The 14,978-nt window shown below is 33.6% G+C and overlaps 1 protein-coding gene across 1 annotated transcript in view; it reads left to right on the top strand.

Annotated features, from left to right (window-relative positions):
• LOC143066896 (E3 ubiquitin-protein ligase TRIP12-like) overlaps nucleotides 1-14,978 on the top strand; it is an 82,879-nt gene that overhangs the window by 48,114 nt on the left and 19,787 nt on the right. Inside the window, exons 29-34 of the mRNA XM_076239722.1 lie at nucleotides 308-414; nucleotides 3,087-3,238; nucleotides 3,536-3,681; nucleotides 4,399-4,552; nucleotides 5,170-5,268; nucleotides 13,729-13,843. Coding sequence (XP_076095837.1) covers nucleotides 308-414; nucleotides 3,087-3,238; nucleotides 3,536-3,681; nucleotides 4,399-4,552; nucleotides 5,170-5,268; nucleotides 13,729-13,843 — 773 coding nt within the window. The remainder of the gene's footprint in view (nucleotides 1-307; nucleotides 415-3,086; nucleotides 3,239-3,535; nucleotides 3,682-4,398; nucleotides 4,553-5,169; nucleotides 5,269-13,728; nucleotides 13,844-14,978) is intronic.

Below are 14,978 nucleotides of genomic sequence, written 5' to 3'. Positions count from 1 at the left end.
AAACTACACTTATACTGTGTTTCTTGATCATCTTTACATTATTTTAAAAGCAAACCAAAGACTATGAATTAGAGTTATTTCGGAAGTTGCCAGCGATGCATCATTTAGGAATAAGAGCAAAGATTGATTAGCTTGGAGTCTTAGAATAAAGTATTTGACAAAAGACCTTATATCTTAGAGTCACACACATGACTTAGTTTACCTCCTGGCAAGTCCTGATATCTTAAAGTCGCACCAATGACTTAGTTCCCGGTGGGATCCTGATTTGAATAATAAAATATTTGATTTGATTTGATTTGTATTTTAGGTACAAGCAGGCTGCTGACCAGGATACAGTTACAAGTCCAAAGAAAACTAAATCTGAACACCATAGTAAATCTAAAGGCAGGAAAAAAGTGGACGATTTATGGAATGGTATTATTATTATTTTACTACTGCAGAAATATTCTGGACTAAAGCTTATATTTATTGTTGCCTTGACCTTTGACAAAAGGAGTAATGGTATAATCAAACTTGTGGGAATATTTGGGATTTGTTGCCTTGATGTCTTGATGCCTACCTTGTTCCATGTGGAATATTTGGGATTTGTTGCCTTGATGTCTTGATGATCACCTTGTTCCATGTGGAATATTTGGGATTTGTTGCCTTGATGTCTTGATGCCTACCTTGTTCCATGTGGAATATTTGGGATTTGTTGCCTTGATGTCTTGATGCCTACCTTGTTCCATGTGGAATATTTGGGATTTGTTGCCTTGATGTCTTGATGCCTACCTTGTTCCATGTGGAATATTTGGGATTTGTTGCCTTGATGTCTTGATGCCTACCTTGTTCCATGTGGAATATTTGGGATTTGTTGCCTTGATGTCTTGATGCTCACCTTGTTCCATGTGGAATATTTGGGATTTGTTGCCTTGATGTATTGATGCCTACCTTGTTCCATGTGGAATATTTGGGATTTGTTGCCTTGATGTCTTGATGCTCACCTTGTTCCATGTGGAATATTTGGGATTTGTTGCCTTGATGTCTTGATGCCTACCTTGTTCCATGTGGAATATTTGGGATTTGTTGCCTTGATGTCTTGATGCCTACCTTGTTCCATGTGGAATATTTGCGATTTGTTGCCTTGATGTCTTGATGCCTACCTTGTTCCATGTGGAATATTTGGGATTTGTTGCCTTGATGTCTTGATGCCTACCTTGTTCCATGTGGAATATTTGGGATTTGTTGCCTTGATGTCTTGATGCCTACCTTGTTCCATGTGGAATATTTGGGATTTGTTGCCTTGATGTCTTGATGCTCACCTTGGTCCATGTGGAATATTTGGGATTTGTTGCCTTGATGTCTTGATTGCTTCCTTGTTCCATGTGGAATATTTGGGATTTGTTGCGTTGATGTCTTGATGCTCACCTTGGTCCATGTGGAATATTTGGGATTTGTTTCCTTGATGTCTTGATGCTCACCTTGTTCCATGTGGAATATTTGGGATTTGTTTCCTTGATGCTCACCTTGGTCCATGTGCATATTAAACAATGGACACACATTATAGACGAGAATAGAATTCATGATAAAATTCTCTGTTTTTGTGATGGTGAAATGGAATACAGGATTTATGTGAGGGCTGTAGATTAATAGTTTTAGTTTTTTATAAGAGGCAAAGATGAATCATGATTGTAAAGATTTCCAAGTCTGAGATTCTGCACATGATAAACCTGGTTTAATGAAATATTTTGTATAAGCTATACTCAATCATATTGCATATTTATACCCCATGTTGCAGGCACAACAGAATTTCATGAAACTTTATAGCTAATGAGGACATAATATGTAAATGTGCATACCTACAAGAAAATTTTCATCAGTTGATTTTTGTAGAGTTATGCGTCTTTGAACTTAGGAATCTGGTAAGATTTTGTTTGTCCAGTAATAATGTGGGGCTTGGGGTATGTGAGCATGCTTACAAAGGTTCTTTTTATGCGACCGCAAAAATTGAAAATTTTTTGGTCGTATATTGGTATGACGTTGGCGTCGTCGTCGTCCGAAGACATTTGGTTTTCACAATATAACTTTAGTATAAGTAAATAGAAATCTATGAAATTTAAACAAAAGGTTTATGACCATAAAAGGAAGGTTTGGATTGACTTTGGGAGTTTTGGTCTCAACAGTTTAGGAATAAGGGGCCAAAAAGGGCCCAAATAAGCATTTTTCTTGGTTTTCGCACAATAACTTTAGTATAATTAAACAGAAATCTATGAAATTTTAACACAAGGTTTATGACCACAAAAGGAAGGTTGGGATTGATTTTATAGTTTTGGTCCCAACAGTTAAGGAATTAGGGGCCCAAAGGGTCCAAAATTAAACTTTGTTTGATTTCATCAAAAAATGAATTATTGGGGTTCTTTGATATGCCAAATCTAACCGTGTATTTAGATTCTTAATTTTTGGTCCTGTTTTCAAATTGTTATACATTAAGGTCCAAATTGTTCAAAATTAAACTTAGTTTGATTTTAACAAAAATTGAATTCTTGGGGTTCTTTGATATGCTGAATCTAAACATGTGCTTAGATTTTTGATTATGGGCCCAGTTTTCAAGTTGGTCCAAATCGGGGTCCAAAATTAAACTTTATTTGATTTCATCAAAAATTGAATATATGGGGTTCTTCAATATGCTGAATCTAATCATGTATTTAGATTTTTAATATTTGGGCCCGGTTATCAAATTGGTCCACATTGAGGTCTAAAGGGTCTAAAATTGAACATTATATGATTTCATCAAAAATTGAATTCTTGGAGTTCTATAATATGCTGAATCTAACCATGTATTTAGATTTTGGATATTGGACCATAATAGGTAAATGTCCAATTTAAAACTTTTAAGTTTTAAGTTTAAGTTCTTAGACCACATTCATTCTGTGTCAGAAACCTATGTTGTGTCAACTATTTAATCACAATCCAAATTCAGAGCTGTATCAAGCTTAAATGTTGTGTCCATACTTGCCCAAACTGTTCAGGGTTCGACCTCTGCGGTCGTATAAAGCTGCACCCTGTGGAGCATCTGGTTAAATTCTTTAATGTTTTTTTTATTGTAGATGGTCACTGTCCTGTGATGGTTCCAGCATTAAATGCTTACTTAACAGACAAACTGCCAGCCTTTGTTACAGTTATGGATCCTTCTCTTGATGTTATAGCTCTACTTAGAATATTACATGCCTTTAATAATTATTGGTCTACTATGTATGAGGTATGTTGAGCAAACAAGGATTCTATCACATAGTAAAAGTATAGACCAAAAATGTTGCTGAACAGTAATATAAAATTCTATATTAGATAAAATACATAAAAAGACACACTACAATCATATGCACATTACTTTTATTTGTAATTAGTAGTGTTAAACACAAAATAAAAAATCAATCAATCCATCTAAAATGTACAAAATAATGATTTATGCCTTGAGTTAAGGTCTTTTTGATCTGTAGTCTCATAATTTATAATTTGTTTACATTAAAAGGAAATCTTGATGTTATTGATATTTCAGGTGCCATTTTCTCACAAACCTATTATGTCTTTCAATGAGTTCTTAAGTTCAAAGTTAACAGCCAAAGCTAACAGACAGCTACAGGACCCACTGGTGATTATGACAGGCAATTTACCTAACTGGTTGGCAGAAATAGCCAATGCAGCGTAAGTAGATGTTCTAGTTCAATTTGCTATGGTTATACATAAAGGACAGGAAATTTTGTAAAATGTGTAAGTATATTTTGTGATACATAGGTCGTTTATCATTTGATTATTAAATAGTCTAGTTTTAAAGGGACTCAGCAATATTAGATGTGTCATTTCTTTCTACAATGTTTATAAACCAAATTCAGGTCTCTCTGACCTTGACTTTGACCTTTGACTCCTATGATAGTTGATCCATGTCAAGCTCATATCTTTTGAATAATTGAACTATGATGAAGCAAACTTAGTATGCAGTTGCATCATGGGCTAAGGCTGTACAGTCATATATCACAGTACAATCACTCTGACCTTGACTTTGACCCATATGATAGTAAAACCATGACTGGGCCATATATATTAAACCTTAAAACTTGTGTTAGCCAAACTAGATATGCAATCTTAACACAGAGGCAATAGTTATATAAAGTAAATGGCTAACAACCAGAAATGTTAATTTCACAGTAGCAACTAAAATGCATGAACATGTTTGTTTTAGTCCTCCTCTTTTGACAACTGTAGGAAGCAACAGATCAATGGGTATTGAAATAATTATCTACTAGTTTCTAAGCAATAAGTTAATTTTGCACTTTGAGGTAAACAAGTTGGTTAATTGCTTAAGATGTATATAAAGTTGATTGGTTAAAGTGTTTATTAAATAGATGATGTTCTTTGTTTCAGACCATTCATGTTTCCTTTTGAAACTCGTCAGTTATTATTTTATGCCACAACCTTTGACCGAGATCGAGCTCTAATGAGACTACAAGATAACACTGGTGACAATAGCTCAAATGATAATAATGAGAGGGTAGCTCCCAGATTGGATAGAAGAAGGGTAAGAGTTTTTTTACTTATCTACATTTTCAATAACTGTTAACAAACAATGTCTACATGTTAAAGTTTAAAAGACTTAACATGTAGATACTAAGCCATATTTCTGTTTTATCAATTTAAGGGTATATGATACAGTAGCAAGGGCTGATAATACTACATTTAATTTTAAAAGTGTTGTTCGCAAAGTTGCTAATGGTAATCAACCAATATTTGGTAAAATTCACTTATGTTATCAAATCAGTTACCTGGACATATTTGCAAAGAAAATTCAACATGTTCAACTATATTAAAGCATGCAAAATCTACTGCAGAGTCTTTAAATTCAAGGCAAATGAAGGTCATGCACAATTCTATCATTACTATGATTCATAAAGCAGTTTTGTTTATGACTGGAATGCCTGCATGACAATGTTGCATTAAGAATGCATAACCTTTCAATAACTTTTTTCTCATGTTCAAGTTACACAAAGTTTTAATTATTATGGACTTTCGGAATTGATTTCCCTCTAAGTTCAGTATTTTTGTGATTTTACTTTCTAACAAAATTTTACCTAAATATGAGACAAGGTTTGTTTATTATTACAATTTGAGTAATACTGAGTGTTTTGTGTGTTTTAGCGAGTTGTGAACCGGTTAGAATTGTTAAAACAAGCAGAGAAAGTTATTGATGAACTGGGTAATTCTAAAGCCTTACTGGAAATTCAATATGAGAATGAGGTAAGATCAGAGACTTTTAGTGTGTTATTGTAGATATTGTAAAACCAGAAAACTGCTGTTAAAATTACATATATATGAAGACTTATTTCAGTTACTGTAAATTGAATGGAGTTTACACCTGATATTTTATTATTCTATGCAAATTTTGACAGTTTATTTTCATGCCCTGTTGTACTGAAGGGAAGCATTAACTTTTACCCTTGTTTGTCTTGTATGTATGTATGTATGTATGAACATCAAGAAATTGGTTTTTGTTCTCTTATACACAATGCGTATTACTACATGTACTACAAAACAAGTTTCAATTTGAGTCAGTTTTACCTTTCTTGATTTAAAAAATAACTGATTTTTTAGGCAGTTAATCTGCCTTATGCGAGCACTCTAGATTTGTATTCTACCCAATAAATGCTGAAATACGTGCCATTGTTATTATCTAGCTAAATAGTATGTTATTTATAACTAATTGAACAGTTTTTTCATACTTTTAATTCTGGATTACAAAATATATGACCAGAAAAACCTTAAATGATCATCGATTTATCCAAAGGTTTTGAAGTTGCATGTAGGAAGTAGAGCACATTAGGAATCCTTATGTAGTTCATTATCCCCTGAGCTTTTGGCTAAGATGTCAAAGAACAAATGTATGAAATATTTAATCGCCAAAAATTTCTATAGACAGGTAGTTTAGATTTCCCAAATGGCAAAAGTTGTAGGAATATTGTGTTATGCGTTTACTTTTCTGCATTGGCTAGAGGTATAGGGGGAGGGTTGAGATCTCGCAAACATGTTTAACCCCGCGCATTTTTGCGCCTGTCCCAAGTCAGGAGCCTCTGGCCTTTGTTAGTCTTGTATTATTTTAACTTTTAGTTTCTTGTGTACAATTTGGAGTTTAGTATGGGGTTCATTATCATTGAACCAGTATATATTTGTTTAGGGGCCAGCTGAAGGACGCCCCCGGGTGCGAGAATTTATCGTTGCATTGAAGACCTATTGGTGACCTTCTGCTGTTGTCTGCTCTATGGTCGGGTTGTTGTCTCTTTGGCACATTCCCCATTTCCATTCTCAATTTTATTTTATTTGTCATCAATACGTAGTCAACTACGTCAGTAGTCTATAAAAATTCATACTGTTGGCGGCAATTTTAAATTAGAAGATGAAATTTGCGTATCTTTTCAATATGTAGACAGGGGTTCAAATAAGCAGTGATCCGAGGTCTGCGACCTTCCACTTTTGCATTTGGACTTTTGACTTGGTTACTAGCTACGCCTGACATGCCACTTGAAAGAAATAATAAATAACTTTGCAAACCTATTTACCAAAGTCTCCAAATAAACGATCTCAAAACTTATTTTCATCATTATTATTCATGACAGCGATGTTCATTTTGTTCAACCGCTAGCTTTATACAGAAAATCGCCTACAAATAATGTGTAAATTCGGGTAAAATCATATCTGACTGACAAAAACAACATTGAAAACAAAATGGATGCCAATTTCAATATCGGATCCGAGGAAGCGGATAAGAGTAATTCGGGATTTGCTGATCAACTAAAAAAATTCCATACAGGTGACAAAATACATCTATGCATGGTAAATAAATATAAACACTTGAATTGAAAACCAAAAGATATATGTTAAAGAAAGAAAAAGCAGAAAATATTTTGTACAGAAACTCAAAATTACTTTTTGACAAATTTTAATGTCAAAATCCAATAGAATGTGACAGCTGGGAACAGTATATCTAACAATAAATATGTTCCTGGTGACAGTATAAATTTTCTTTATCAGTGATAAATGTTGATAATGCATGTTAGATGCTTTTAAAGCAGGCTTCCAAAACAGTCATATATTCCGGACATTTGTTTAATGTCCGGTAAAAGTCCGGCTGGGAAAAGCATGAAACGGTCATATACTTTTTAGTTTTCAAGGCTTTTTCGGTCATTTTAACATAATTCACGATCTTTTTGACATAACCTTTTGCCTTTAACATCCACATATTTCCGGTCATAAAAGTGACATGATGATTAATTACTATCAAAACAATCCCTACTTCAATACTTCCTAATTTTAATCAAGGCTAATTAGTTGTTGGACAGCTGAAATCTACCTGTTCAGGTAACAGGTGAACTATTTTCAGTACCAGACATTGTATAGATTGATCGGTCTATTTACAATTATTTTCTTTCATTTCAGCGGTTTGTATCTAATTGATTTAGTCCAAAAGATTAAAATTATAAGAAAATAGTTTATTCCATGATTTGATGAAAAATTTAAAAAGGTTTTAAATGAAAAATCGTCAGAACTACGTTGTCTGAACTAGAACACATGTGCGCAGGTGGGAAATTTAATTATACATTCTACATTTCTTCAAAAATGCTAAAATTATCATTGATACCTCTATCTAACGTTCATTTTAAGTATTTTGTTGAAGAAATAATGTGGAAAGAGCTTCTTCGCTCAGTCAAACCTTGTAAACGTACACGGATTTTACGTATCCGTTTATGGTCCTTGTTTTACCATTGTCAAGTCAACATCCAGTTTGAGAAAAACATGAATTTAAAAACCAAAGTAAAGTTTTTGACAATGTCATTTTGCACAAATAAAGAGTCTTGGGCAGATATATGAGCACACTGATATGCACACTTTGAATGATCCACTGCCAATTTAACAGTTAATATTCGAACATCAAATTCATATCAAAGTAAAGTTTAAAATCGATTTTTTTTAAAATCTAATGTCAATCATTGGAATGGCCATCTGATTACCATAATTGCCTTTTCTGACTAAGTCTTAAGGGATTAAAATCGGGATCAGATTTTAAATGTCCGGCTGGCTCAAATATTTTTTGGAACCCCTGTTTTAAAGTCTAAACATATTCCTGCAATTTCAATGGGTATTTTTTTTTTCTCAATTTTGAAGGGTCATTTAAAATAGCTGGAAGTTTCTTACTTTATTTTCACAAATAGTGCAACTAGATTATATGATACCTGATTGTAAGCAAATCATATGATATATAGTTGGAGTCCTTTCTACCCCTTCCTGTTTGATAACTTTGAAACGGATGAGATCCCCACCCCTCAAACATATACATTAATGTATGGGACTATATAACTAAACAAATGAAATATAGGGGAAGTCCCTAGGGTGACCACCCCCTCCTGTTTTAGAGCTTGGAAACAGTCCAGATCCCCACCCCTAAACCATATATATTCATGTATGAGACAATAGAAATAATCAAATGAAATACTGGGTGAGTCCCTTGGGTCACCCCACCCCTCCTGTTTGTGAACTTTTAAAAGGTCAAGATCCCCACCCCTAAACCATATATATTCCTGTATGGGTCAATATAATAAATCAAATGTAATATAGGGGAAGTCTCCGCAGTCACCCAACCCCTCCTTTTTGAAAACTTGGAAATGGTCGAGATCCCCACCCCTAAACCATATACATTCTTGTATGGGACAATACATAACAAATCATATGAGAGGGGGGATAGGACCTTTATCGGGACTCCGGGATAGGGTGTTTTTAAGCTTGGGATTTCGGGATCAGGGAATTCTTTTTTTTTAATTTCGGGACCTCGGGAGTTCGTGTTTTTAAGCCTGGGATTTCAGGATCTGGTGTTTTTAAGCCCAGGATTTAGGAATCAGGACCCCTCCTACCCCCTCTCATATGAAATATAGGTTGAGACTCCGAGTTAGTTGGGGCTACTCTACGCCTTCCTGTTTGAGAATTTGAAAACGATCAAGACCCCCAACCATAAACCATATATATTCATGTATGGAACAATATAACAAAACAAATAAATTATAAAGGGAGTCCCTAGGGTCACTGTACACCCTCCTGTTTGAGAACTTGGAATCAGTCTAGATCCTCATTCTTTAACCATATATATATATATGACTATAACAAATCGGATGAAATATAGGGGAGTCGCTGCGGTCACCCCAACTCTCCTGTTTGTGAACTTGTAAACAGTTGAGATTCCCACCTTTAAATTAAACCATATATATTCATGTATGGGACAAAAGAACTAATCAAATGAAATATAGGGAGAGTCCTTAGGGTCAACCTAACCCCTCCTGTTTGATAAATTGGAAACGGATGAGATCCCCACCCTCAACCACATATATATTCATGTATTTGACAATATAACAAATCAAATAAAATATATAGGGGAAGTCACTGGGGTCACCCCATCCCCTCCTGTTTAAAAACTTGATAATGGTTGAGATCCCCACCCCTAAACCATATATATTCATGTATGGGACAATGAAAAAAAACTCAAATGAAATATAGGGGTAGTCCCTAAGGTCACCCCACTCCTCTTGTGTGTGTTTTGAGAACTCGTGAAAAATTGAGATACCAACCCATAAACTATATTCATTCCTGTTTGTCATTTCTAAAAGATTGAATGCCATTCAAGGTCAATCTCATAGGCGTTTCATATGCATATCACTTTACTAGACTTAACCAATGTGTACTAGACTTTGCTCAATGTCAGGCTACCATGGGAATGAATAATTATGGGAGCTTTATTTGGGAGACTACGTAACAGCATTATATTACAATTATTTCTTTGTTTATTATAAAATTTTATTGATGAAAAAAAATGAGTAGGTTTAAAGAATTTTCATTTTGATATGGCTCATTTTTAAGAAAACATATATTTCAAGCCCAAGAAAGTTTGACCAACTGTTTTATAATTACCTGCCATTTTATTCCAAAACTTAACACATCATGGATTTAGGGTGAAGGTGGGGGTCATTTACATTTACTATGGGCAGGTCAGTTAGACCCCACCTTTGATCCTTGTAGTAGTAAACATTTGTCTGATTTGGGTCTCATAATAAATAAACTCATCATAGATACCAGGATTAAATTTGGCATATAGGCCAGACACGCGTTTCGTCTACAAAAGACTCATCAGTGACGCTCGAATCCAAAAAAGTTAAAAAGGCCAAATAAACTTTAGTACTGTAGAAAACAATCTCAGTTTTCTTTCAATGGAAGCAAGTCCATTCATACTTAAACGAGCTTGTACTATAGTTATCTTGAACTACTAACAGTCAACTAATACCAACGTTAACTATCAACTAGAACAACTGCAATCATTACGAACTTGTACCACTGCAGACTCATGACCATGAAAAAAATATACTTCTTGATATATGTGTTGCTTTTGAAAACCTTGATAAAATATGGTTTTTTTGCCTTAATGGTTAAATTCATTAAATGAACATTAATGTACAATATACATGATATATGAATGTTTAATGTTTGTTCTTTTTTTAAAAATCTTGAAAAAAAAAATTGAAGCAACATTGCCACAGTTTTCATAATTATGTTTGCCATGGTTTTTGGTTAGCTGCCTACAGTGCTTACAGTGCTTTGATTCGGTTCTCTAACTTAAGACTGCCTCAACCAATAGTTATGAATCTTATACTCAATGCTTATTACCACAGGACACAGATCCAGTTTGAACGTTGTATGCAAGAGGGAGCATCATTTCCAATTAATTGTTTCTGACTCTTTTCCTGTGACAAAATTATTGGTTGCCTTATATAATGTATATAATTAGTATTTGAAATTATATCAAGACTTCACACAATATGATGTACTGCCCTTCAAATCTGATAAATTTGTCACAGGTCAGACAAATAAATAGGCCATTAATCAATCCAAATTAATGTGCTGTAATCAAATATGTGTGATTCCATATTCAGTTGGTAAAGTAAGAATAAAAACAAGTTTCAATATCATAATTATTGTCACAATTCTTTTGATTAAACCTTAGTTATTGTGTCTGCCGAAGTCTGTTAATAATCTTGATTTTTACTATAAAAAAAACTAAAAATTATCGAAAACATTTGTATAATACTATTTTGTATTTGTTTCTGTGAACATGCGATACATACAGGATACTGTGATAACAGAAAACTGATTTTACCCTAATGTTTTGGTCAGACAGATAAATCTCTACCGATTGTCTGACCGATCATTGATGATTTTGTTAAGAATGTGATACTATCTTTTTTTGATTTTTATACGCCCGTCGTCTTTTAGACGGGACTTATTATGGTATACCGTTGTCCGTCCGTTAGTCGTCCACACTTCGGACAATAAGTCAAAAACACTTTCACCAATTTCCATGAAACTTGAGTGAATTGTTTATATCTATTGAAGTAAGCTCCCTTTCGTTTTTTTTTTTAATTTCAGATTTTAAGTTTTGGATTTATGGGGCTTTATTCATAAAAAAAAGGGGGGATTTTCAACACTTCGGACAATAACTCAAAAAGGCTTTCACCAATGTCCATGAAACTTTGGTGAATTGTTTATATCTATTGATGTAAGCTCCCTTTCAATTTTTATAAATGTCAGATTTTAAGTTTTGGATTTATGGGGCTTTATTCATAAAAAAAAAGGGGGATTTTCAACACTTCGGACAATAACTCAAAAAGGCTTTCACCAATGTCCATGAAACTTTGGTGAATTGTTTATATCTATTGATGTAAGCTCCCTTTCAATTTTTATAAATGTCAGATTTTAAGTTTTGGATTTATGGGGCTTTATTCATAAAAAAAAGGGGGATTTTCAACACTTCGGACAATAACTCAAAAAGGCTTTCACCAATGTCCATGAAACTTTGGTGAATTGTTTATATCTATTGATGTAAGCTCCCTTTCAATTTTTATAAATTTCAGATTTTACATTTCCGTGTTATGAATTTTTATGCTTAAAAAAGGGGGGATTTTCCAATTTTGGGACAATAACTAACACTTTCACAAAATTTTATGCAACTTTGATAAATTGTTTATATCTATTGACATAAGCTCCCTTTCCATTTTTATAAATTTTAGATTTTACGTTTTCTTAAGTAATGAATTTTTATACTTAAAAAAGGGGGATTTTATGAAACTTCGGTGAATATATTAATGTAACATCCCTTTTGATTTGTATATATATTTCTAGTTGATCATATAAATTCATTTAAAGCATAAAAGACAAGTTAAAAGAGCAACGGGTGTATCATGCGCTAAAGCGCAGCCCTTTATTTTAAGATTCATTGATTTTTGGTGTTTTAACCCCACTGTTGTGCTATTTTGTGGCTGTCTGTTTGTATGGGTGGAGGAAGCTGAACCTTTCAATGGGAAAACTGACATCCTAGTCAATTAAGATTATAGTTGAGTGCAACAACACGAGCAGGATTCAAACTCACAACCTCAGTGTTAACTGGTGAGTGATAACAGTAATAGAACTGCTTAGACCACTTGTCCACTGAGCCCCCTGATTTTTGTCGAGCCTGCAACTTTTGTTGCAGAAAGCTCGACATAGGGATAGTGATCCGGCGGCGGCGGCGGTGTTAGCTAACTTCTTAAAAGCTTTATATTTTAGAAGGTGGAAGACCTGGATGCTTCATACTTTGTATATAGATGCCTCATGTTACGAAGTTTCTGTCAGTCACATGTCCAATGTCCTTGACCTCATTTTCATGGTTCAGTGACCACTTGAAAAAAAAGTTCAAATTTTTTGTAATGTTGAATTCTCTCTTATTATAAGTAATAGGATAACTATATTTGATATGTGCGTACCTTGCAAGGTCCTCATGTCTGTCAGACAGTTTTCACTTGACCTCGACCTCATTTCATGGATCAGTGAACAAGGTTAAGTTTTGGTGGTCAAGTCCATATCTCAGATACTATAAGCAATAAGGCTAGTATATTCGGTGTATGGAAGGACTGTAAGGTGTACATGTCCAACTGGCAGGTGTCATCTGACCTTGACCTCATTTTCATGGTTCAGTGGTTATAGTTAAATTTTTGTGTTTTGGTCTGTTTTTTTCATACTATATGCAATAGGTCTACTATATTTGTTGTATGGATTGATTGTAAGGTGTACATGTCTAGCGGGCAGATGTCATGTGACCTTGACCTCATTTTCATGGTTCAGTGGTCAAAGTTAAGTTTTTGAGTTTTGGTCTTTTTATCTAATACTATATGCCATAGGTCAACTATATTTGGTGTATGGAAATATTTTATGATCTTTATGTCAGTAGCGCAGGTTTCTTTTGACCCTGACCTCATTTTCACGGTTCATTGCACAGTGTTAAGTTTTTGTGTTTTGGTCTATTTTTCTTAAACTATAAGTAATAGGTCAAATATATATGTTGTATAGAAGCATTGTTAGCTGTACATGTCTGCCTGGCATGGTTCATCTGACCTTGACCTCATTTTCATGGTTCATTGGTCTTTGTTTAGTTATCTTGGTTAATGTTAAGTTTATGAGACAGTTGTAATAAAGCTTTATACTTAGGACTATCTACATAATATCAATGATTAGTATAGAAGGCGAGACATTTCAGCGTGTGCACTCTTGTTAAGAGATCTATGTGTTAACAAGTATTGTGTAAATTCATATCTACTCTTTTCAGGATATATAATATTTGTTTTATTTTTATAGGTTGGAACAGGTCTAGGACCAACTTTAGAATTTTATGCATTAGTATCAAAAGAATTACAGAAATCAGAGTTTGAATTGTGGAGAGGTGAATCCTTAGTAGAGAAAAACTCTTCAGGTATTATTTGTATTGTGTAGATAATTTTGCAGAAACAGTCCTGGTTTATTTTTGGTGGAAGAAGACTTCAAGTCTTCTGAAGGCCAATGGTGCCGACTTAAAATCTTTGAATTCTCCGTATGCCGCATTCGTTTCTGTGTATTACAATTTCATAACAACTTCTGATTCCTGACACCGATTTTTACACATGATAAAGCATCTGAATCATTTAATTTGTAAATTAGGATTGAAAAACAATCACTATCGTATTTATGTTCCCTTTTATTTATGTAAATTATTAGATATTATCTCATCTACATGAACGTTATTTGTTTACTTGTAATCGGATGTTTTTACTGTAGATATTTGAAGTACGCATGCGTGAATTTGGTATCGGGACAACTCGCCCTGTTTACATGTTCGCCCTTGAAGTTACGAATTTGCAGACAAGAAGATTTTGTTTTTAATAAATAGGAAGGATCTATTTCTCATTAAATTGTTGTCTTTATTCATTGTTTTCCTTTGTCATGTGAATTAGATGCCTTTCTACTTCAAATGGTTTGAATCTATTTATAAAATTATTCAAGACTCAGTTGACAAGAGCAGTACGTTGCTGTTGGGAGAATTTTGATTAAACTCTAAATGCTCATAGAAGAAGAAATATAATCTAAACTGAATGTACCTCCTTCTGAATAATTTATTGCAATATAAATTTAAATCCCTTTTGACAAGAGAAATCTGACTTTTGTCAGAAATATTTGTTTCATAAGTGCAAAGGTAATCACGTGTGGCGGCCATATTGGTTTGTTTACAAATATGTGAAGAAGCCTCCAGAACCATGACCTAAACATAAATACTTAATAGTCTTCCGAAAACGTAAACTTTATGCAATACTATTTTATCAATCATGATTATTTTCATAAATTTAAATTTGATTATTTAAAGAAATAAAATTATAACAATTACGATTTTAGATTAGAGATTCTACACAAACATGCCTTGATCTATCTATAGCCAAATTAGTTTACCTGTGTGAAAATGTAAATAATGGTCTAAATGGATATTAATTTGTTTACTAAACAAGTAAAGACAAACTATGGATGGAAGATAATAATTCACATAAATATTTCAGGACATTTGATTTTGATTTCTTTTA

The sequence above is a fragment of the Mytilus galloprovincialis genome, chromosome 3, assembly GCF_965363235.1.
Source record: "Mytilus galloprovincialis chromosome 3, xbMytGall1.hap1.1, whole genome shotgun sequence".
Lineage (NCBI taxonomy): Eukaryota > Metazoa > Mollusca > Bivalvia > Mytilida > Mytilidae > Mytilus > Mytilus galloprovincialis.
This window is presented reverse-complemented; position numbering and strand designations above follow the sequence as displayed.